The 25,107-nt window shown below is 38.9% G+C and overlaps 3 protein-coding genes and 1 long non-coding RNA gene across 4 annotated transcripts; all 4 read left to right on the top strand.

Annotated features, from left to right (window-relative positions):
* The first annotated feature begins 612 nt into the window (after positions 1 to 612).
* LOC116685484 (uncharacterized) lies at positions 613 to 1,055 on the top strand. Its single transcript, XR_004330961.1, has 2 exons — positions 613 to 733; positions 810 to 1,055. It is a non-coding gene; the product is annotated as an uncharacterized LOC116685484 (long non-coding RNA).
* A 5,071-nt stretch (positions 1,056 to 6,126) lies between these two features.
* Positions 6,127 to 9,235, top strand: LOC116685481 (C-type lectin domain family 17, member A-like). The gene is made up of 3 exons (XM_032510519.1): positions 6,127 to 6,321; positions 8,864 to 8,976; positions 9,053 to 9,235. The coding sequence occupies exons 1-3, from the start codon at positions 6,127 to 6,129 to the stop codon at positions 9,186 to 9,188; spliced, it is 444 nt and encodes a 147-aa protein (XP_032366410.1). The 3' UTR covers positions 9,189 to 9,235.
* Positions 9,236 to 9,857: 622 nt separating this feature from the next.
* Positions 9,858 to 24,822, top strand: LOC116685482 (C-type lectin domain family 10 member A; the record flags this gene model as incomplete). The annotated part of the gene is given in 5 exon segments (XM_032510520.1): positions 9,858 to 10,068; positions 10,521 to 10,592; positions 10,750 to 10,839; positions 24,401 to 24,571; positions 24,659 to 24,822. Coding segments are annotated over 5 exon segments (525 nt in total), but the record flags the coding sequence as incomplete, so codon positions are not given.
* On the top strand, positions 17,337 to 21,079 carry LOC116685483 (C-type lectin domain family 12 member B). The gene is made up of 6 exons (XM_032510522.1): positions 17,337 to 17,534; positions 18,500 to 18,577; positions 18,656 to 18,784; positions 19,680 to 19,883; positions 19,971 to 20,140; positions 20,989 to 21,079. The coding sequence occupies exons 1-6, from the start codon at positions 17,468 to 17,470 to the stop codon at positions 21,034 to 21,036; spliced, it is 696 nt and encodes a 231-aa protein (XP_032366413.1). The 5' UTR covers positions 17,337 to 17,467; the 3' UTR covers positions 21,037 to 21,079.
* Positions 24,823 to 25,107: the final 285 nt, after the last annotated feature.

The following is a 25,107-nucleotide window of genomic DNA, read 5'->3' on the forward strand; positions in this document are numbered from 1 at the left end:
TACAACTAGAAATGGTTTTTAGGTTCAGAAACATTTGGAGTCCTCCTCCCATCTCACAGTTTGTTTGGTCCACTGCCTCACAGTGGTTTGGTCCACTGTTTGGTTTTCTGCCTTTACGTTAATGCTAGCAGAAGTCTGAGGGGCTCGTGGGATTTTCTTCTCAAAACTCAGATGCGACATACAATGTATACATTTCAACTCATATATTCATCTTGCTCAAACTCAAAAAGCCAAATTCAGAATGGGATGTTTAAAATCCAGTGTGGGTATACTGACAGATTTACTTCCTTAGTGTCGGCTAGCTTGCTAATTCCGCCCCCCCCCCCCCCGTGCTTTCATGCTCCACACTGGTTATAGAAAATGAGCCGGACAAAGTCAGTCATGTAAATATAAACAGCTTTGCCAGCTTTACTACACATATCCTCTACAAGTACCATTGTGTATGCATTGACTGTGTATTGCTCTTATGAAATTTTAATTTAGATTAAATTTGCGCCCATGAACACAATTATTAAATTGAAATATATTTTCTCCAGGTTTGAGCAGTGAGTCTGTAGATAACAGTTTGATGATTTAGTTCAAGTGTTTTAAATATCTGATAACTGTTTCTCTCTTGTCAGGATATACTCAATGAATTCAGCAAGGGTAGTTCAGGAACTGCTGGATACTGGTTTGGTCTGAGAGCTGAAGGAGGGAGATGGAAGTGGATTGATGGAAGTGATCTGAATGAAAGGTAAGAGACACATTCCTAAACACTCTGAATCCTAAAATCTATCAGCCTTGATCTAAACATCATGTTCTTCCCTCAGCTACTGGACACCACAGCCTCCTCCTGCTACTGACAGTCAGTGTGTAATGTCTGTCCAGACCAATAACTGGATATCAGTGAGCTGTGATCAGAAACAAAGATGGATCTGCGTAATGAAGCCTTTATCTGTTTAAACACAGCAGTCAGACTCTGCATGATAATATCAACTGGCTTATAAATATCAAACTATGAAGACTTCTACTTCACAATTTAAATGTTTTGTCTTCAAAACTAAAAATGTTCAGGGGATTTATTTCATAGAAAAAGAGAAAGTAAATATTTAGTGAGTTATTTTTCAAAGCTTTTTATGTGTCTCACATATAAAAACACTTAGATTTGAATGCATTTAGATGTTTGATTATGAAGGTTTTCTAATGTTAAGTCTGTGAAACATCCAGTGACTAGACTGAAGGGGCTCTGTTATCATTGATACCTGAATGTTGTTCTGCTTTGTTAGAGATGTGATGCTTATAATTTGTATATCAGCAGATTGATGACAGGGACAGACAGACTGCTCAGTTTCCTGTTTCCTGTGTATCATGTGACATATTCTGTTGCTACTCATTGGCCAAAATGGGGGCACTGCATCACTCGTTTGATCGACATTTTGGCTTCAGCATGTTAGGAATATTAACATGTAAAATGTTTTCTGTTTCTATCTAGAAGCATATTCATGTTTTATCACATTGAATAAAAACGCTGCAACACAATGTCGTTATTGTTTTTCTTACATAATGCTGATTGAAACTATCTTCACCAATGTAGAACGAACAACATAAATAAGGAAGTTGTCTATCATCAAACTATGATCCTTATGATTCTTTTCACTTTACTGAACATCTTGGGAATGATAGATTTAATGTTTGTGTCAGTCAACTAAAGAAGAAGTTGCTTATTTATCAAAGAATTATTTGGGGGAAAAAACAAATACATTTTAAAAAGGGGATTTTATTTTGGTTAATGTAGATAATATTAATACAATACCAACCATATGTGCCAGGATATTTTCTGTATGTGTGTTTGAAGTTGATCTTTCAGAGGAAATGGAGGAAGAAGCTGACTATGTTGACGCTCCAGTATACTGTGGATAAAGTGGCAGCCCCTCCAGCTCTAACTGTCTCTGTTGTCAGAAAGTACTCGATGAATGCAGCGTGGGTAGTTCAGGAGCTGATTGATACTGTTTGGTCTGAGAGCTGAAGGAGGGAGATGGAAGTGATCTGACTGAAAGGTAAGAGACACATTCCTAAACACTGAATCCTAATCATAAAAGCATGGTAATATCAACTGGCTCATTGTATATGGTACAAGTGTCTGGCTTGAATGGGATCCAAACCGTATTCAGGATGCTGTAACATGTTGAATCCAGATGAGACAGAAGCAGACCTGGTCTCAGTGTGTTTGCTGCATTTAGAGTTTAGAGACGGTCGCTAGGTGATAGCAACAAATACGGCCTAATGACGCCTCACAAAGTTAGTTCAGCATAACTCTAAGTCAGTTACTATGGCAACAAACTCTGCCATTAGTACGACTGTTATTTTTAAAGGTGTTAACCTCAGTACGCCTCTGTATCTTCCACTGCAGCTGACAGTGTGACTTCCTCCTCCTGTAAGTAAATTAAAAAAGTTAATTTAAAACATTTTGTGTTCCACTCTTTAATCCATCATGAACCGTCTGAGATGATGATAAGTGCCAAACATAATTCAATTTTAAACAGGTAAGCATTAAGGTTTAGAATAATTTATCGGGCATTTTCCGTCATTTCAACATTGGTGTACTCACGTTGACTTATACAGAAAGTTAGTTACTCGCAGAAAACAATTGAGACAGCCGGTGAAGTGATCCTGACTAGTCCTAATGCGGTATGCTAACACCGGTAACTGCTAACACCGGTAACCGCTAACCACCGTAACCGCTACCACCGATAACCGCCACTAACCGCTAACACCGATAACCGCTACCATGACCGGCGGACCTGGCAAGCGAGCCCTGGCTGTTTGCAACCACCGTGACAGACCTCTGATAGAAACTGCAAGTTTGAATTCCTCATAATAGAACACGCAATTTGCAATTTTGGCAAAAAAAAAAAAGTGTAGCCTGTTCAGTGGCCATAGCAGACAAATGCGGTGAGCCGCATGTTGCCACATTTCTACGAATTTCTTGGATCAAAAAACGATGGCTCTGCATAATGAAGGCTTTATCTGTTTAAACACAGCTGTCAGACTCTGCATGATAATATCAACTGGCTTATAAATATCAACTATGTGTTTGTGCTGTGATGCAGTGATTACATATTTTAAACCAGATTGATGAAAGGGAACAACGTCCTGTTTCCTCTTGTTATTTTAAAGTTGAACTTGTTACAGCAGGAGGCGCTGCATCGCTCCTCCTCACCACGATGTTCCCAACAAACTTGTCTTCAAGTGTGTGTATCCTGATGGAAATCATGTTAAAATGAAGAGGTGACTAATGATTTTATTACTTTGATTAAAAACGCTGCACATTGTTGGTGTTGGTATTGTCTTTTTTGTACATATTGCTTATTGACTCTTTAACATAACATGACCTAACATAATGTCACATTAGGCCAGTTTTGGCAGCAGACATATGCACAATTATTCAAGCCATTTTAAAAATAAAATGTGTTAAAAAAAATCTGTACATTATTTAGGAAAAACATGACAGCTGCCAAAGAAAAGAATCATCAACTGTTCTTTAACTTTCTTCATCGTTGAGAAACGTGAACACAACAAATGTTGAGGCTGATTCATTTTCACTTTTACCACCTAAAAAACAGGCAACAGTTGTCTGATAAGTTACATAATACAGGTAGGGTCACTTTGGGGTGAAAAAACTATTTTTATCATTTTATAAATGAATACAGTTCACAGAATGAGTGTTTAGCTGACAAATCTGCTACATTTAAATTAAAATGCCATCATAATAGTTTATAGTGTATCACATGTTACTCCGACTCTTTACAGTAAAACCAGCTCATATAGCACATTAAAAACATAAGCAATAAAACCACCACATAAAACAAGCATATTAAAAGTAATTAATATAATCTGAGCGGCTCTAATTGCAAATCCCCAACAAACGCCATATGTGGAGAAACTCGTCCTGATTGGATGATTGCATCACGTGGGGCTAACTGCTCCTGATTTTCAAAACTGACCATAATGGAATACAATCTCATATTTTACGTGAATAGTTCACCCAAACGTGTTCATGAAAACATTTTATGCGAGAAATACACTAAGCAGTTTCTGAATCTGTCTTCGTTTCAGTTTGACAAAGGTCAGTTTAAAAGATTTTCTTCAGCTCTTAAGAAGCGCTGAGTTTTACATAAAGTTGGCTGAATTCAACGTTATGCCGATGAGGTGCGGGCGCTTCTTCTCCTGGAGAGGTGTGGTGTGTTTGCTGCTGACACCAGCATCTAGGAAAACACAGTGACTGGCCTGAAGGGACACTAAACTGTTAATCATCAATAACTTGAAATGTGATTTTCTTCTCTGTTATGCTTGTTTCTGACATTTTATGTTGTTGGTCCGGATTGGTCAACAGAGCGCTCTGCATCACAGTTCTCATCAGAATCAATGTATCTAAATACTGCTTTAATCTTTAGTTTTTTTTAAAATTCTCACTAAAGGAGAAGACTTGAGACATTAGCTGCTAACCAAACAGGAACTCTGTCACGACTTCAAAATAGAACTAAACATTACACACATTTCTTAGAAATATGAATTGGTTGGTTGTTAACTTTATCATTTCCCTTCAGCCTTCACACCGGCTCTGTTCCTTCCTTAAAAGGTCAATGTTTTCTGCTGGTGAGATATTCTAATATATGTATAATAATAGAATAAACTTTAAACATTTCTTTTGTGCAACAGTATGTTGTATTATTACTTTTCATAATGCATGATGCTTTTGAAGGACACAGTGGCAGCAAACACTTTGGAAATGGTAAAATGTATTCTTTCATTAGAGACACTGCAGACAGTAACGTCCACCACTAGACTTCCCCTTCTCAACAACACGTTATTAGCTGCAGAAATGCAAAAACCCACTAATCCGAAGCAGAAGTCCAGTGTAGAGGACCACAGCTGAGCAGACGCCCCCCTAACAGCCCTCATACAGGACTGCAGCAGGACTTCAAACATCTGGTCAGGATGAAGAGGAATCCACAGGAAGAAATTGGTACTTTAACATATTCTGTTTAAGTGTCTGCATGTAAGATATTATCTACTATATGTATTTATGTACCACAATGTTTAAATACATATGTGTTTGATGTTAATCTTTCAGAGGAAATGGAAGAAGAAGATAACTATGTTAATGCTCCGGCCTGGACTGTGGATGAAGTGGCAGCCCCACCAGGTACATTTCACATGTTTAATATTGTTAAACATGAGATTTTATTGTCTTTATGTTCAAAAAATGTGATAATGATAAAAATATGAATGTTTAAAAACTCAGCTCTTTTTGTTCTGTAAGACTTAAAATCACCTTTGACTGTGAAATCAACATCATTAACTCCACTGAGTTCTTCTTCTTCTCTCAGACCAGAGGTCTCTCTTCTTCTCTCGGTCTTCTCCACTGATAGCAGTGTGTTGGCTGATACTGTTAGTCATCATGGGCCTTCGGATCTACTGTGAGTACCACTGTCTTAGCTTGTTGGTGGTAGTCCTTATTTAAAGGACCGGTTCACATTACTCATATATACATAGAAACCGTTTTCTTGCTGTAATCTCTTCATACTTGCTCTGTGCAAATATGTATTCAAAGGTTTATCAGAAGCTAACATGAAGCTTCAGAAGTCTGAGTAAGAGACGTTTTTTTATACAAATTTCACTCATTTTCGCAGACAAGATTTCTGAAGCAGAAGAGTGAACTGGAGGAATGATCAGAGAAAGAAAACCCAGTTTCAGTGATCATAGACTAGCTAACTGTTTATAAAATAGATTTTGAACACATGAGGCCATCCTGTAATGGATGGAAGTCTGTTATTATAATAATAATAACAAGTTGCATGACTAAAAAAATGAAAATTGCATGAGCATTATAATTAAGAAGCACATTTTCATTTTACAGTTGGTATTGTCTTAGAAAGCAAGATCACCAACCTGACAACACCAAACCAGCAGCTGGAGACCCAGAGGAACAACTTAACAAAACAAATACAAGACCTGGAGACAAACTGGAATAAACTCAACGTCAGTCGAGCTCAGTGGAGCATTGATGCCTACTGCCCCAAAGATAAAGGTATGTTCAGATCCTATTAATTAGATCCAATAATAACCAATAATAATGATATCATAATGTTTTATTGGTTGGTCTCTGTTGTTTCAGAGAGACAGTGTGCAGCTTGTCAGAAGGGCTGGTTACTCAGAGACTCTAACTGCTATGCGTATTTTAACGCTGCTCCTCCTAATCAGAAAACCTGGGAAGAAGCTCGACAAAACTGCAGAGGAAGGAGTTCAGATTTGGTTGTTGTACAAAGTCAAACGGATCAGGTAATGAGAAAACTGGTTAATTTTATGACACACATAGGCGGAAATTGGGGATGAACCGGGGGGTGGGGGTGGGGGGTCAGGACCGACCCCCAAAATATTTAAAACCACTCTGTGTATGGTAGATAATTAAATACTTCACATATTTGTGTAAATAGTTAAATAATACAAATGCAAACAGGACAACAAATAGGTTTTAGGTTCAGAAACATTTGGAGTCCCTCCTCCCTCGTCTCACAGTGGTTTGGTCCACTGCCTCACAGTGGTTTGGTCCACTGGCTCACAGTGGTTTGGTCCACTGTTTGGTTTTCTGCCTTTACGTTAATGCTAGGCAGAAGTCTGAGGGGCTCGTGGGATTCTTTTCTCAAAACTCAGATGCAACATACGATGTATAAATTTCAACTCATTTATTTTCAACTGGCTCAAACTCAAAATGCCAAATTCAGCTGCAAAATGGGATGTTTAAAATCCAGTGTTAACATCGGGGAACCCAAGGAAAAGCAATTGATTCTAGATTCAGAGAAGCAGTCAGATGAGTGGGAGAGATACGTCTCTTTAACATACAAAGAGGAAAATAAGTATTTGAACACCCCGCTATTTTGCAAGTTCTCCCACTTAGAAATCATGGAGGGGTCTGAAATTGTCATCGTAGGTGCATGTCCACTGTGAGAGACATAATCTAAAAAAACAAATCCAGAAGTCACAATGTATGATCTTTTAACTATTTATTTGTATAATAAAGCTGCAAATAAGTATTTGAACACCTGAGAAAATCAATGTTAATATTTGGTACAGTAGCCTTTGTTTGCAATTACAGAGGTCAAACGTTTCCTGTAGTTTTTCATCAGGTTTGACACACTGCAGAAGGGATTTTGGCCCACTCCTCCACACAGATCTTCTCTAGACCAGTCAGGTTTCTGGGCTGTCTCTGAGAAACACGGAGTTTGAGCTTCCTCCAAAGATTCTCTATTGGGTTTAGGTCTGGAGACTGCCTAGGCTTCGCCAGAACCTTGATCTGCTTCTTCCAGAGCCCCTCCTCGGTTCTCCTGGCTGTGTGCTTTGGGTCATTGTCATGTTGGAAGACCCAGCCTCGACCCATCTTCAATGCTCTAACTAAGGGAAGGAGGTTGTTCCCCAAAATCTCGCAATACCTGGCCCCGGTCCTCCTCTCCTTAATACAGTGCAGTCGCCCTGTCCCATGTGCAGAAAAACACCCCCAAAGCAGGATGCTACCCCCCCATGCTTCACAGTAGGGATGGTGTTCTTGGGATGGTACTCATCATTCTTCTTCCTCCAAACACGGTTAGTGGAATTATGACCAAAAAGTTCTATTTTGGTCTCATCTGACCACATGACTTTCTCCCATGACTCCTCTGGATCATCAAAATGGTCGTTGGCAAACTTTAGACGGGCCTTGACATGTGCAGTTTAAGCAGGGGAACCTTCCGTGCCATGCATGATTTCAAACTATGACGTCTTAGTGTATTACCAACGGTAACCTTGGAAACGGTGGTCCCAGCTCTTTTCGGGTCATTGACCAGCTCCTCCCGTGTAGTTCTGGGCTGATTTCTCACCTTTCTTAGGATCATGGAGACCCCACGAGGTGAGATCTTGCATGGAGCCACAGTCCGAGGGAGATTGACAGTCATGTTTAGCTTCTTCCATTTTCTAATGATTGCTCCAACAGTGGACCTTTTTTCACCAAGCTGCTTGGACATGTCCCCGTAGCCCTTTCCAGCCTTGTGGGGGTGTACAATTTAGTCTCTAGTGTCTTTGGACAGCTCTTTGGTCTTGGCCATGTTAGTAGTTGGATTCTTATTGATTGTATGGGGTGGACAGGTGTCTTTATGCAGCTAACGACCTCAAACAGGTGCTTATCTAATTGAGGATAATGAATGGAGTGGAGGTGGACATTTTGAAGGCAGACTAACAGGTCTTTGAGGGTCAGAATTGTAGCTGATAGACAGGTGTTCAAATACTTATTTGCATTTGTATCATACAAATAAATAAGTAAAAAATCATACATTGTGATTTCTAGATTTTTTTTTTAGATTATGTCTCTCACAGTGGACATGCACCTACGATGACAATTTCAGACCCTCCATGATTTCTAAGTGGAGAACTTGCAAAATAGCAGGGTGTTCAAATACTTATTTTCCTCACTGTACTTATGAATAATAATGACGTGTGTGTCTGCTGACCAGTGATGTCATTACGCCTGCAATTGCATGTGAAATAATTGTAATACATAAACATATTCAGTGCTAGAAATTCAACAGCTTTTTATATTTCAAAACCCAATGAAACAGATTTACCTTCTTAGCGTGGGCTAGCTTGCTAATCCCCCCCCCCCGTGCTTTAATGCTCCACACTGGTTCTATAAAATGAGCCGAACTAAGTCAGTCATGTAAATATAAAACAGCTTTGCCAGACTACTTACTAAACATATCCTCTAGGTTCCAGGTTTGAACTCTGAGTCTGTAGATAACAGTGTGATTATTTAGTTATAGTGTTTAAATATCTGATAACTGTTCTCTCTTGTCAGGATATACTCAATGCAGTCAGCTCAGGTAGTTCAGGAACTGCTGGATACTGGTTTGGTCTGAGAGCTGAAGGAGGGAGATGGAAGTGGATTGATGGAAGTAATCTGACTGAAAGGTAAGAGACACATTCCTAAACACTCTGAATCCTAAAATCTATCAGCCTTGATCTAAACATCATGTTCTTCCCTCAGCTACTGGACACCACAGCCTCCTCCTCCTGCTACTGACGGTCAGTGTGTAATGTCTGTCCAGAACTATAACTGGATATCAGTGAGCTGTGGTGAGAAAAAAAGATGGATCTGCAAAATGAAGGCTTTATCTGTTTAAACACAGCAGTCAGACTCTGCATGATAATATCAACTGGCTTATAAATATCAAACTATGAAGACTTCTACTTACAATTTAAATGTTTTGTCTTCAGAACTAAAAATATTCAGGGTGATTTATTTTGTAGAAAAAGAAGAGAAAAGTAATAGTTACAGTGAGTTATTTCTCAAAGTTGTTTGTACGTTTCGTTTAAATAAAAACAGACATGCATTTAGATATTTGATTATGAAGGTTTTCTAATGTTAAGTCTGTGAAACATTCAGTGACTAGACTGAAGGGGCACTGTTATCATTGATACCTGAATGTTGTTCTGCTTTATTAGAGATGTGATGCTTATAATTTGTATATCAGCAGATTGATGACAGGGACAGACAGACTGCTCAGTTTCCTGTTTCCTGTGTATCATGTGACATATTTTGTTGCTACTCATTGGCCAAAATGGGGGCACTGCATCACTCGTTCTCAACAGAATGTCCTCAGAGATTTTGGTTTTAGCATGTTAGGAATATTAACGTGTAAAATGTTTTCTATTTATCTATCTAGAAGCAAATGCATGATTTATTCCATTAAATAAAAACGCTGTGACATGTTATTGTCTTACATTGTCTTTCTTATTGTTCTTACATAATGCTGATTGAAACTATCTTCACCAATGTAAACAAACATAATTCAGGAAGTTGCAACATCATTGAACAGGATGTGTGAGAGAAGCACATTGAAAGAAAAAATGATAATCAACCATAAACTGAGAAAAATAGGACACAACCTCAAATAGGAGCATCACAGCGGAGCAGCCGGCCCCCTAACAGCCCTCATACAGGACTGCAGCAGGACTTCACACATCTGGTCAGGATGAAGAGGAACCCACAGGAGGAAATTGGTACTTTAAAAAATTGTTTTTATTATATTTGTACATCTTATCTACTAGATATTTATGCTTACCAGGATGTTGTCTACATTCTTTGTGCGTTTTCAAATGTGAGACGGTTTTTTTTATGCTTTACAACAGGTTTTTAAAATGTCCACATTCATCTCCAATGCCGTGTTGTGAGTTTTCTGCTTTGCTCAACACATTGGGAATGATTTGATTTATTTAGTCTCAGTGTAAGTTGTGGAAAAACCTGACGATTTATCAACTTAAGAAAACATAAAATTGTGTATTTTAAAAAGGAGGATTTTAGGATTGTTGATTATTGATCTTCTTGCTTTGCATGACTGCCAGCAAACGATTTTACCATGTTATCATTGATCATATAATCCATCTTTTCTCAACATATTTGCAGTTAAACTGAATTTAAACATGTAAACGTGTGTTTGATTCTGATCTTCCAGAGGAAATCATAGAAGAAGCTAGCTATGTTAATGCTCCAGTATGTACTGTGGAGAAAGTGGCAGCCCCTCCAGGTACATTTCACACATTTATTTATTATTGCTGAGCATGATATATGTTTACTGATCTTTATTTATCTGTCACAAAATCTTGTCTGGGATGTTTTCAAAGCATCTTGAACTGTACCTTTAAATCAACATGTATTTAACTGAGTTCTTCTTCTTCTCTCAGACCAGAGGTCTCTCTTCTTCTCTCGGTCTTCTCCACTGATAGCAGTGTGTTGGCTGATACTGTTAGTCATCATGGGCCTTCGTATCTACTGTGAGTACCACTGTCTTAGCTTGTTGATTTTAGTCCTTATTTAAAGGACCGGTTCACATTTTGTCAGATGCCAATATGTACAGTACATAGAAACACTTCTTGCTCGGTTTAGTCCTTCCTCCTCTTCCTGCAACGATGAAGATGAGACAAGGAAGATATTTACACTACTTGAACCTCATGTTGCTTTCAGATAAAGCTACAAATGTGTTTTATCACAGAAGTAGGACTGTGGACTTTGTCCCCTATCCGTTATAATGGAAGTACATTAGAAAGGAATCTGTTATTCTCCAGTATGAACTGGAGGAATGATCAGAGCAAGAAACCCCAGTTTCAATGTCCATATAACACATGACCATTGTTTAAAGATACATTTAAAACATGTCAACCAATCTTTTAATATCTAATATGATCATGTAAGTTCCTTCTTTCGTTGTGTCTTTCTATAATATGATCCTTCCGTTTAAACAAAGTCTCAACGCCCCAAACTCTGTCACTATAGTTACCTCTGTCATTTCTGAAAATGACGCCAAGCTGAGGGCAGAAAACCAGCAGCTTAAGGCCCGAAACCAGGAGCTGGAGACACAGATACAAAACATGACCACAGTTGATGATTACTGCCCCAAAGAAAATAACGGTTTGTACGGATCCATTTAATTAAAGCTACACTAGAGAAGTTTTCCCGCTTCGGTCCCCCTACAGGTTGGTAGGGGGTAATTTAACGTAACGGACAATTCTGCTTCCAACCTGTAGGAGGATTGAAGTGGGAAAAGTTCTCCAGTGTTGCTTTAAGTCAAACAATAATCAATAGAAATACCATGACGATGCAGTTGTTTATGGTTGGTGTCTGTAGTTTCAGAGAGACGCGTGAAGCTTGTCAGGAGGACTGGTTCCTCAACGAGTCCAACTGCTATGAGATACACGACGCCGATCCTTCTAATCAGAAAACCTGGGAAGAAGCTCGGGCAAACTGCAGAGGATACAACGCAGATTTTGTTGTTGTACATAGACAAGAGGAAAAGGTAATGAGAAATCTGCGGGAACTTTGAAAGTGAGATGTAGATCATGTTTAAATATGTGATGACCGTGTGTGTCTGTCAGGATATGATCAGTGGTTACAGCTGGGGGACGCAGGATGAGACTGGATACTGGATTGGTCTCAGAGTTGAAAATGGGAGATGGAAGTGGATTGATGGAAGTGATCTGGCTGTAGAGTAAGATACATATTCCTAACACTTTGAATGATAAAGTTTTGTCTTCCTTGATCTAAGTGTCTTGTTCTTCCCTCAGCTTCTGGATAGGACCTCCCTTTGACGGTCAGTGTGCAGTTTCTGTCCAGGGCGTCGGTTGGACATCAGCGAGCTGTGCTGACAGAAAACGATGGATCTGCAAAAAGAAGGCTTTAGGAGTTTAACCCTCCTGTTGTCTTCGGGTCAAATTTGACCCCTTTTCAAAAAAGTTTCTACATCAGAAATTTAGGTTTCTTTCAAACAAATTGTCCCAAAATCATTGACTACTTTTATTGAACTTTTTGTGTTTTTTGTCAATTTTAAGCATTTGAGAAAAAAATAGATAAAAGAACTTGTGTGATATGTAAATATATATATATATATATATATATATATATATATATATATATATATATAATATATATATATAAATAAGAAAAAGATAAAAAAGACAATGTCATAAAGTGACTAAAATGTGAACAAATGTATAAAGAAGTGACTAAAATGCCGAACATAGTGACAAATGTAAAGAAATAAAAAGAAATAAAAAAACTTAAAAAATTTCGGAGAAAACTCAACAAAAAACGATTTCAAAAGGGTCGGAGAAAGTCAACAAATGTCAAAAAAGTGACAAAAACATCGGGGGAAAGACACAAAAGTGTCCAAAGACAAGCAAAACGTTGATAAAAGGTTTTTTTGTTTGAAATTTTGACTCCAAACTGTGCAGGTCGGCGTGAAGACAACACGAGGGTTAAACACTGCAGTCATATTCTGCATGAGAATATCAACTGTCTCATAGATATGAAACTATGAAGACTTTCAACACTGTTTGTGTGTGTCTGATAAAGTAGACACCTAGATTAAATGTAACTGAGTTAGACGTTGGATTATAGAGTTATGGTGTGACACCAACATTTAAGAAAATACAGTGACTGTCCTGAAGGGCACTAAACTGTTAATTATCAATAATTTTAAAGGTGATTTTCTTCTTCTTTGTTCGAGATGCAATGTCAGAGACCGGTTAGAGGATCTTTTGCAGTGCTTATATTTTCTGTTCCTATGACATTGTATTGTGTTGCTCCTGATTGGCCAGCAGAGGGCGGTGCATCACTTGTTCTCAACACAATGTTCCAGAGTCTGTTTCTATATGTACTTATACAGCTGATGGTTAAGAGTCATCTTTCTATCTAGAAGCAGTTTCATATTTTAGTCCATTACATTGAATAAAGTGTATGCCAGATATTGTTTTCTTTCTCTTATTTTTCTCGAACATGTCAGCACATGTTAATAAACTACGAGAAGGACCAACCTTATTCAGAACATGTCTAATCCAGATGAGACAGAAGCAGCTCTGGCCTTCAATTCAGTTCAATTAACTTTATGTATCCATCAGGAAGTTCATTTGTGCAGAGCCATGTCCAATCCATATACCCAACAACGCAACACAGTTCACAGCCACAAGGGCGTAACTTTGGGTTCAAAATAGGGGGGGGGTTGAGATCTCCACTGTCAAGCAAAACTGAAACACTTCATTTTCTGCATTCTGGTGAATTTTTCTGTTAGGCCTGCTGCTGCTGGTAGTTCTGTCTCTGTCTCCCCCCCCCCCCTGTGTGTCCTTATATGCAGGAGTGAATGCTGGTGTGCAGGAGTCAGGGTTCCAGCTGCAGCTCATCTACACTAATCACCTCTGCTTCAAATACCTGGTCAACCTACCACTCTTCGTCAGATCATAGTCAAGATGACCACGTGAGTCTTGTCATCACTCTACCCGTTTGTACTAGTTGTTTTGTGGTTTTGCTCGCCCTGATTATTCTCTTTCTGCCACAGTTCTGTGAACCGGACTCCTGCTATCCACCAATCCTGCTCTCCACACTGGATCTCTGGATTTTGCACACAGGCCTTCGGAAACACGGTACCACGCACGCTCTGTACCCCGAATCCCATTTGATTTGGACTTGACTTTTCCCTGTTGCATTCCCTAACCTGGACATTGGACTAAACTTGTTAAACTCTCCTGTCTCTGCGTTGTTGTCTGCATATGGGTTCAACCTAGTTTCACACGTATGATCTGACCAGAACATGAACCCAGCAGACTGTAACGTTGAGACCACACCTCAAGCCCCACCGCAGTCCGTGGATCTCTCTGCTCTAAGTATATCTAGGCCTGGCATCTTCAAACACAAAGCTACGGCTCTTCCTCCACACTGGCCGTACGACGACACGGCTCCCTGCTGCCAGCTGGGCGAAGTGCTTTAACACTTTCAGCACCGTGGACAGGCAGTTTATGTGGGGGAGGGGAGAAACTGGCCATCTCCCTTCCACCACCTGTTATCCGCACATGCCCCCCAGTGTGACATCACTCTGCCCAGGGCAACCCCAGATGCCAGACTGACCCACGATTCGATACAAACCTTGATTCTTTATTTTTTGGTCTCTCAGTAAATGTAATACAACTTTTTTCTGCCTCATGGCATTGTTTTGTAATTGATTACATCCCACTTTGCAACACAGTTATACAACAGAGACCTCATTTATTGATTTTTCAGTATTTATTTATCGATCCAACACCAAAGATTCTTTTTGGGACCTTAAAATGTTTACAAAATCGTTTCAGTGGTTCATTAGCTCGTTGGAATGAGACATAAAAATATTGGTAACAATTCCCCTCCCAACCTGTAGGGGGAACAAAGAGGAAAAGGGCTTTGGTACCCACTGTAAAGGTGCTGGTTGACATGTAGCTAATGTAATTCTTGGTGAGTAACATAAGATTACTACACTGTTCACCACGCTCAGTTATGTTTAGTATGATTGTTTTGACCACGGTTAACTACTCTGGGCTAACCCACAAATTCCTCAGTAATGTTAACTGTATAGATAGATGTCTAATCTAATGGTAATTTAGCTAGCAAACCGGTGCTAAGGTCGCTAACGGCAGTTTACTGAACCGTCTGGGAACCAGACCCAGGTACTCGTCGGAACAGCAGCCATTTGTAATGTTAGCTACACCTTCATTAGCGTTACGGTGCCCCCCCTTTTGCTTTAAGCTAAATTTACCAGACAAAACAGGAATAAGGCACCAACAGGACGAATACTAATGGTATTTGAAAGATGTGGTAGCATTGGATCTGGATGGGAAGGATAACTCTGGGAGTTGGAAGGGTGTGTCGCAATTCTGCCTTCTCACTCCGTGACATAGGTTTGTGGAGCTGGGTGAGGTGGGTAGAGTAGACAAAAATTGTACTCAAGTAAAGTTCTGTTACTTTAGAATAATATGACTCAAGTAGTTCTCCAAATAATTATTTGAGTTAGAGTAAAAAGTACTTGATGAAAAAACTACTTAAGTAGTGAGTAACTGTTGAGTAACGTCTGATTTATTTCTTAACACAAGCATCAATCAGACCGACAAAAATACAAAATAATCATCTTTAGGCAAATTATAGTTCATCCAATCAATAAAATAATTAAAATTAATTGTGAAGAGACTTGTCACATCAAATTTGATGGATACTGCATGTGCAAAACATACTGTATGTAACCTAAAAGACAAAGATCCACCTCTCCACAGCAGAAACTAAAACTACCGCTACGTCTCCTCAGGTTAGATGTTGACTTGTTGAACGCTCACATGTCCGTTTGTTTTGGTCGACACAGAAGACGCCGCACAATGTAGCTGCTGTTTCCCACTTTTCCTAAAGTAAACATGCTTTCACTATGAGCCGGGGGAGGTTCCTCCTGGTCTGCGTTGCCTTGGCGACGGTTGATTCTGACATCTTTGATTTGCTACGACCGTGAAGCTAACCTGTCCCGACGCTGAGATCGAGTATGGTCACGTGACTGCACAACGACGTTTGATTGAAACAGTCACGTGGTAGAGCCTTCAGCGGAAGACTCTCTCTGTCAAAATAAAACATTAAAATGAGACGTACGCTGGGGCAAAAACAATGACGAGTAGATTACCAAAGAGGTAAAAAGAAAACGAGCTCATTGTAGCGGAGTAAGACAGTTTATTTTTCACTAATCTACTCAAGTAAAAGTGTAGTGATTTAAAACTACTCCTAGAAGTACAATTTGTTTTTCAAAAACGTACTCAAGTAAATGTAACGGAGTAAATGTAACTCGTTACTACCCACCTCTGGTTGCGATTCTGCCTTCTCACTCCACGACACAGGTTTGTTGAGCTGAGTGTCGCGATTTTGGTTTTATTTTCCATATCGTTACAGCCTTAGATGACAGGGTCCGGATGTTTCTTCATTCTTTTCTGATTTTACTGTTTTCTATGTTCATTCTTTTTATTGTACATGTGTTTTTACTCTTGATTTCTGATGTTAAGCACTTTGGATACCTGCTGGTTGATGTATAAATACATTTTGATTGACCCACCTGCAGGGCACAAGGGCGCAAAATAAATCTTCACGACTGTGAAGGGTTAACCCAATAGGGACAGCTCAGAGAGGGCAAAGCCTATAGGAAATAGGCCTTGAAAAGTAGAATTTTATGTTTGTCAAATGGGTTTTCTATCTCAGCAGAAATAAGTTATTGAATGTATTGTTGATGAAAGGTACTGTTGGTTGAAAGGTTGACGGCAGCAGCGTGGGAAGATGCAGCAGACACAGTATGGGTTAAAACCATTAAATGACTTGAGAAATTAGCTGTTAACCAAACCACATCTCTTTCACAGCTCCAAAGCAGAACTATAATCCACACACTTTTCTGAGGAATTAAAATGAATACAATGTAAACTGTATAATTTTCCTATCAGTCTTCACAAAGACTGTTTTACAAAGCTGTTGGTGTGTGTCTGAAAAATTGACACTTGAATTAAATGTATCACGTCAGTTAGATGCTGGCTTGATTTTTCTCTTTCTATTGTAAATATCAGTTTATTTAACATGTTTAAACCCCGATGAGACAGAAGCAGATCTGGCCTCAGTGTCCTTGCAGCTTTTAGAGTTTACATGTTCCCTATGCCTTTTACGCAGTGCATTCTGGGATACGCACAGGTAAACTGACTGAGAAAAGGGATTAGTGATGGATGTTTATTCTCAGAATGATGAGCAATGAACGCAATATCAACAAATATGTAATGTGTAATTTATGAGTAGTAAACAGGTCATTGTTTAGAAAAGACTCATCTATCTGTGAGCAGTGTGCCTTGTATGACTTAGTGACAGTATAGATATAGATAACAGACATAACGCTTGTTTTGAAGCACGTTGAGCAAGCATGCTAAAGAAAACACTGTACATGGTTTTGGAAGATCATATTTAGCCAATCATGATTGCAAATACCTTGCTCAACCAAAAACAGAAGTTGTTCTCAGACTTACAGATGCGCTGTGGTTTTATTTCAACAGTACGTCTCTGTCTGCAAGTCAGGCAGAACCCAACAGAGCGACTGGAACCATGGCGGAGGAGGAGGTTAGCTACGCTTCGGTTGTATTCAAAAGTAACCAACATCCTCCACCCCAAGGTAAGTGTAGTATTTCTTTTCAAAGTACAGTATATCAATAACAGATATCTTTAACTAATGCTTTTGTTATTCATCAGATACTGTATCTTTGTTCATGTGATCATATGCAACGTTGAATTCTTGTACTGGTATTTTCTTCACTAATACTGGATAGAAAATACAGTTCTGATCAGAATAGTAAATCCAAATAGCTGCAGCATTTGCATTAGCTGGGTGCTATCTTGGATAGTGATGTCTTGACTGACAGCTGGCTCGACCAATCACATCAAGTCATTTGGGGGATCAAGTTTGCTAAGGCAATAGAGGCCTTATAGGAGGGCCTTATTTACTGTGTGTGTGTGAGACGGTTTTAATGGTTTTCTAAGTATTTCCCCTTAAAAGGCAGAGTTTCCCCTTTTTGTCTAGGGTCTAAGTGTGAGACAATTTCAACATCTGTGGTTTTAGCTGATAGTTCTCTGTCTGAAAACATGACGTTATTGGACAAAAGCACAGAGCCCCTAAAGTCTCTAACTATCTTAAGCTGCTGAGTTCTGAAAATGATATGGTGGCTGTGTGCAACATCATTATCACATAAGAAGAAGAAGAGATGCATTGTACCCGATTTAGCTTCTCAATAATCTGTAGTCCCTGGGCAGGTCGACACATACACTAATACAGCTAATACAATTAATAATACAAGTTTGAAATACAATACACACTAAAATCCAATCCATAGATGCAAATATACATATATCAACCATTACACCCAACAGTATATTTCAAAGAAAACTAACTTGTTCTCATAAGTGATTATATTGTGCTTATAAGAAAGAATATTACTTACAGCGCTTCAGGGCCTCTGTATTAAACGGCCATCTCATCTGGAGGGATTTTGTTATTTTGACATGAACAAATAAGCCTTTAAAGTCTTTATTTCACCCCATACGCAGTCATTAACTGTGAGATTGTGTCCTTCAACCTTTCAGCTAGAAAGGAGGAGGAAACTGTGTATGATGAAGTGAAGGAACAGAGAAAAACAACTGAAGAAACTGCTGACAGAAACGGTAAGCTGTTAATGTAAAATGATTTTATAATAATTGTAATATTTCATACTTGGCAATAAGTTCTTTTCTCATTCTCAGCAGGATTGTTGCTAACAAAGACAGTAAACAACAGATGTTGTAATGTCCAGTATCAGCAGCTGGCCTGTTGTTTGGGGATTCTTTGTGTCATTCTGCTGTCCGTCATCATAGCAGTCGTCGTCTACCACCGTAAGTATACTGAACAGACAGTCCATGCATGAACTCACACTTAGACATGAGACAAGCCTTAAAGAATAAGAGTAGTAGTTTTTTGTCTGAAACCAATATTTGATATATAAATGAACTTGCCACATTCAGAATGAGACAGAAGCCCCAATGAGAAAATACACATGCACTGTATGCATAAAAGTACTTAAATGTTAAGTCAGGTGATATCTTTTTTTCTTGTCAACAAATCCCAGAATCAGACCCAGACCAACAATAAATGTGTCCACCATTAATACAGTAGTGTGTGTATCAAAGCCTGATCTATCAACCTGTTCTCAGTGTCGGATACCGATGCATAAATCACCTTTAGCATCTCCTTGGAATGCACCGGCCAGAGCAGCAGCACGACCGCGGCGCTGTAAGATGACGTAGTATTGAGAGCGACAATGATAGCTGGTAGTGCAAAAATAAAATCTGAGTGTCACAAAGGGTCCTGACACAGAGCATCAATATGTAACACCAAGAGTCCCGACCAAATGTGTCAATATGGCACCTGACCAGTAACTGAAAGAATTCACCAACAAGTACACTATTCTATTCTACTGTTTACTCCTGTTTGAGTAATGTTTACTTAAAACTAGTTGTCAGCTGTTTTATGCAATATAAGATATTTAGAGTCCTTAGTGTGATCTTAAGTTTAAGCTTGGGTCTGAGGGCTACAGGGTCCATTGGGGAAGTCAGAAAACATTGTGAGACAGACTAAGAGTTGGTTTGAGTCTTTTCAAGGGATTTGTTGAAATCTTCCAAAAGGCTGGAGAACCTAGAGTGAGACAGACAGCAAATAACTTCCAAAGGTGGCTAAATGATAACAACAACAAATATTACTATAATTAAGAAGTTAATGTTCATTTTACAGTTGCTACAGTAAGTCATCAGAGTGAAGGTGAGCTGATCACAAACCTGACTGCAGACGTCCAGAACCTGACAACACGAAACCAGCAGCTGGAGACCCAGAGGAACAACTTAACAAAACAAATACAAGACCTGGAGACAAACTGGAATAAACTCAACGTCAGTCGAGCTCAGTGGAGCATTGATGCCTACTGCCCCAAAGATAAAGGTATGTTCAGATCCTATTAATTAGATCCAATAATAATAATATCATAAAGCAGTAATGTTGTTTATTGGTTGGTCTCTGTTGTTTCAGGGAGACAGTGTGCAGCTTGTCGGAATGGCTGGTTACTCTACGAGTCTAACTCTAACTGCTATGCGTATAATAACGCTGCTCCTCCTGATCAGAAAACCTGGGAAGAAGCTCGACAAGACTGCAGAGGAAAGGGTTCAGATTTGGTTGTTGTTCATAGTCAAGAGGAAAAGGTAATGAGAAAACTGGACATTTTTATTACACACATAGACGGAAATTGGGGGGATATCGGGGGGGTTATCCCCCTCTGAAAAAGTCTTTAAAACCGCACTGTGTATGTTAGATAATTAAATACTTCAAATAATTGTGTAAATAGTAAAATAATACAAATACAAACAGGACAACAAATGGGTTTTAGGTTCAGAAACATTTGGAGTCCCTCCTCCCTCGTCTCACAGTGGTTTGGTCCACTGTCTCACAGTGGTTTGGTCCACTGCCTCACAGTGGTTTGGTCCACTGTTTGGTTTTCTGCCTTTACGTTAATGCTAGGCAGAAGTCTGAGGGGCTCGTGGGATTCTTTTCTCAAAACTCAGATGCAACATACAATGTTTTCAAAATTATAACTCATATTTTATACAATCGATTCTAGATTCAGAGAAGCAGTCAGATGAGTGGGAGAGATACATCTCTCATTAACATACTTATGAATAATAAATAATGCCGTGTGTGTGTATGCTGACCAGTGATGTCATTACGCCCGCAATTGCTTGTGAAATAATTTCAATGCATGGATATATTCAGTGCTAGAAATTCATCAGGTTTTATATTTTAAATCCAATGAAAGAGATTTACTACCTTGGCGATTTACTTCCCCCGTGCTTTCATGCTCCACACTGGTTATAGAAAATGATGATGAATTTTAATTTTAATTTCCTCCCCATCTGTTAGATGAAACTTACGCCCATGAACACAATTATTAAATTGAAATGCATTTTCTCCAGGTTTGAACACTGAGTCTGTAGATAACAGTGTGATTATTTAGTTATATGTTTTAAATATCTGATAACTGTTTCTCTCTCAGGATGCACTTGTCAATCACTCAATTCTACAGGGGGAGTTCAGGAACTGATGGATTCTGGTTTGGTCTGAGAGCTGAAGGAGGAGATGAAGTGGATTGATGGAAGTGATCTGACTGAAAGTAAGAGACACATTCCTAAACACTCTGAATCCTAAAATCTATCAGCCTTGATCTAAACATCATGTTCTTCCCTCAGCTACTGGACACCACAGCCTCCTCCTGCTACTGACGGTCAGTGTGTAATGTCTGTCCAGACCAATTAATGGATACCAGTGAGCTGTGGTGATAGAAAACAATGGATCTGTGTAATGAAGGCTTTATCTTTTTAAACACAGCAGTCAGACTCTGCATGATAATATCAACTGGCTTATAAATATCAAACTATGAAGACTTCTACTTCACAGTTTAAATGTTTTGACTTCAGAACGAAAAATATTCAGGGGATTTATTTCATAGAAAAAGAAGAGAAAAGTAATATTTACTGTGAGTTATTTCTCAAAGTTGTTTGTGTGTCTCGTTTAAATAAAAACAGACACTTAGATTTGAAGGCATTTAGATGTTTGATTATGAAGGTATTCTAATGTTAAGTCTGTGAAACATCCAGTGACTAGACTGAAGGGGCTCTGTTATCATTGATACCTGAATGTTGTTCTGCTTTATTAGAGATGTGATGCTTATAATTTGTATATCAGCAGATTGATGACAGGGACAGACAGACTGCTCAGTTTCCTGTTTCCTGTGTATCATGTGACATATTTTGTTGCTACTCATTGGCCAAAATGGGGGCACTGCATCACTCGTTCTCAACAGAATGTCCTCAGAGATTTTGGCTTCAGTATGTTAGGAATATTAATGTGTAAATGTTTTTTATTCATCTATCTAGAAGCAAATTCATGTTTTATGACATTGAATAAAAACGCTGCAACACATTGTCGTTATTGTTTTTTTCTTACATAATGTTGATTGAAACTATCTTCACCAATGTAGAACAAACATAAATCAGGAAGTTGCTGTCTATTCTCAAATTATGATCACTGTTTTTTTTTCACTTTACTGAACATATTGGGAATGATGAGATTTAATGTGTTTGTGTCAGTCAACTAAAGAAGAAGCTTATGTATCAAAGACTTGTTTGGGATTAAGCAAATGGGTATTCTAAAAAGGGGGATTTTGTTTTGGTTAATGTAGATCATTTTAATACAATACCAACCATATGTGCCAGGGTATAAATGTGTGTATGATGTTTATCTTTTCGAGAACAAGGAAGAGAGAGATTTTTTTTTTCACTCTTCCAGCAAAAAATACATATGTGAGAGTTTAAAGAAAGGATTTTGAGAGATGTTTGCTATTTATGAAAAGTCTTTGCTCTAATATTGTTTTTTTTCTCTTATAAAATCTTTTTGCTATCTTGTGATAACTTTTTTCTCTCAAACTTGTTTTTACTCTCAGATCTTTTTTTCTCTCCCATGTAATAAACATTCTGGCTCCATACAGCTCCCCCTCCTCACCAACATGACTTCCACCAATCAGAGGCATCACTTGTGGTTGTGGTAATGACGTACTTATCTAAGACATCGTGAATAAAAGACATTAATCTCAAAACAAGGTTGTGCCCCATGACCTTTGGCATCTACAGCACCTGAACATATACAATCCCTCAGTCATGTGGTAGCTGGTTGGAAGTCTACCATCGACGGTTTCCATTTTATGGTTTATACCCTAATGTTATGGAGACATAATAATAATACATTTTATTTAACAGCGCCTTTCTGAACACTCAAGTCGCTTTACAGCAATAAAGACAGAACACAGGGAACAGAAAAGTGTAAGAAGTTATAACAAAACAAATAAAACAAACAAAAACAGGAACAGGAACAGTGTATTTACAGATAAGCAAGTTGGAACAGATGGGTTTTTAGTCGAGTTTTGAACAGGGGGAGTGAGCTCCAGAGCTGGGGAGCAGAGCGGCTGAAGGCTCTGGTCCCCATGGTGACAAGTCGGGCTGGGGGGACAGTGAGGTGGAGGGAGGAGGAGGATCTGAGGGAGCGGGAGGGGATGGCAATGACATTGCATTTTTACTTCCAGAACTCGCTGTAGGCGGGACTGTTGGGCTCTATAAGCAGGTACAGGGGAGGAGAGATGGATGTTGGTTCTCAGTATGGAGAACAATGAACTTCTATGAGAACAGTTATACATTTTATTATTCATCATTGTTGCTTTGGGGAAGATGCTGCAGACACAGTCTGGGTTAACACCGTAAAACACACCCTAAAAGGAGAAGACTTGAGACATTAGCTGCTAACCAAACAACTCTTTCACAACTTCAAAGCAGAACTAAAAACCACATACTTTCCTGAGAAATATATGTTGGTACACTGTAAACTTTATCATTTCTCTCACAGCCTTCTGAAGCAGAAGTCCAGTGTAGAGGACCACAGCGGACCAGACGCCCCCCTAACAGCCCTCATACAGGACTGCAGCAGGACTTCAAACATCTGGTCAGGATGAAGAGGAATCCACAGGAAAATTGGTACTTTAACATATTCTGTTTGTGTGTCTGCATGTAAGACATTATCTACTATATGTATTTATGTACCACCATGTTTAAATATATTTTGTGTTTGATGTTAATCTTTCAGAGAAATGGAAAGAAAAGAAGATAACTATGTTAATGCTCCAGCCTGGACTGTGGATGAAGTGGCAGCCCCCCAGGTACATTTCACACATTTAATATTGTTAAACATGAGATTTTATTGTCTTTATGTTCAAAAAATGTGATAGTGATAAAAATATGATAGTTTAAAAGCTCAGCTCTTTTTGTTGTGTAAGATTCATATGTATTTAAATCACCTTTGACTGTTAAATCAACATGATTAACTCCACTGAGTTCTTCTTCTTCTCTCAGACCAGAGGTCTCTCTTCTTCTCTCGGTCTTCTCCACTGATAGCAGTGTGTTGGCTGATACTGTTAGTCATCATGGGCCTTCGGATCTACTGTGAGTACCACTGTCTTAGCTTGTTGGTGGTAGTCCTTACTTAAAGGACAGGTTCACATTACCCATATGTACATAAAAAATGTTTTATTGCTGTAATCTCTTCATACTTGCTCTGTGCAAATATGTATTCAAAGGTTTGTCAGACGCTAACATGAAGCTTCAGACGTCTGAGTTAGAGATGTTTTTGTTCACTCTGTTTTCCCAGACAAGGTTTCTGCAGCAGAAGAGTGAACAGAAGGAATGATCAGAGAAAGAAAACCCAGTTTCAGTGATGATAGACTAGCTAACTGTTTATAAGATGACATGAGTCCATCCTGTAATGGATGGAAGTCTGTTATTATAATGTAAACAAGTTGCATGACTAAAACACTGAAAATTGTATGAGCACTAGGAATAAGAGGCACATTTTCCTTTTTGCAGTTGGTATTGTCTTAGAAAGCAAGATCACAAACCTGACTGCAGACGTCCAGAACCTGACAACACGAAACCAGCAGCTGGAGACCCAAAACCAGCAGCTGGAGACAAACTGGAATAAACTCTACGTCAGTCGAGCTCAGTGGAGCATTGATGCCTACTGCCCCAAAGATAAAGGTATGTTCAGATCCTATTAATTAGATCCAATAATATTAATATCATAAAGCAGTAATGTTGTTTATTGGTTGGTCTCTGTTGTTTCAGGGAGACAGTGTGCAGCTTGTCAGAATGGCTGGTTACTCAGAGACTCCAACTGCTATATGTATCATAACGCTGCTCCTCCTGATCAGAAAACCTGGGAAGAAGCTCGACAAGACTGCAGAGGAAGGGGTTCAGATTTGGTTGTTGTACAAAGTCAAGAGGAAAAGGTAATGAGAAAACTGGTTATTTTTATTACACACATAGACGTAAAATTTTGAGAAATCCGGGGGGTTATCCCATTCTGAAAAATGTCTTTAAAACCACGCTGCGTTTGGTAGATAATTAATTCCTTAAAAAAATTGTGTAAATAGTAAAATAATACAACTGCAAACGGGGCAACACAATGGTTTTTAGGTTTAGAACATTTGGAGTCCCTCCTCCCTCGTCTCACAGTGTTTGGTCCACTGCCCTCACAGTGGTTTGGTCACTGCCTCACAGTGGTTTGGTCCACT

Source organism: Etheostoma spectabile, unplaced genomic scaffold (genome assembly GCF_008692095.1).
Source record: "Etheostoma spectabile isolate EspeVRDwgs_2016 unplaced genomic scaffold, UIUC_Espe_1.0 scaffold00569870, whole genome shotgun sequence".
In the NCBI taxonomy this organism is placed as follows: domain Eukaryota; kingdom Metazoa; phylum Chordata; class Actinopteri; order Perciformes; family Percidae; genus Etheostoma; species Etheostoma spectabile.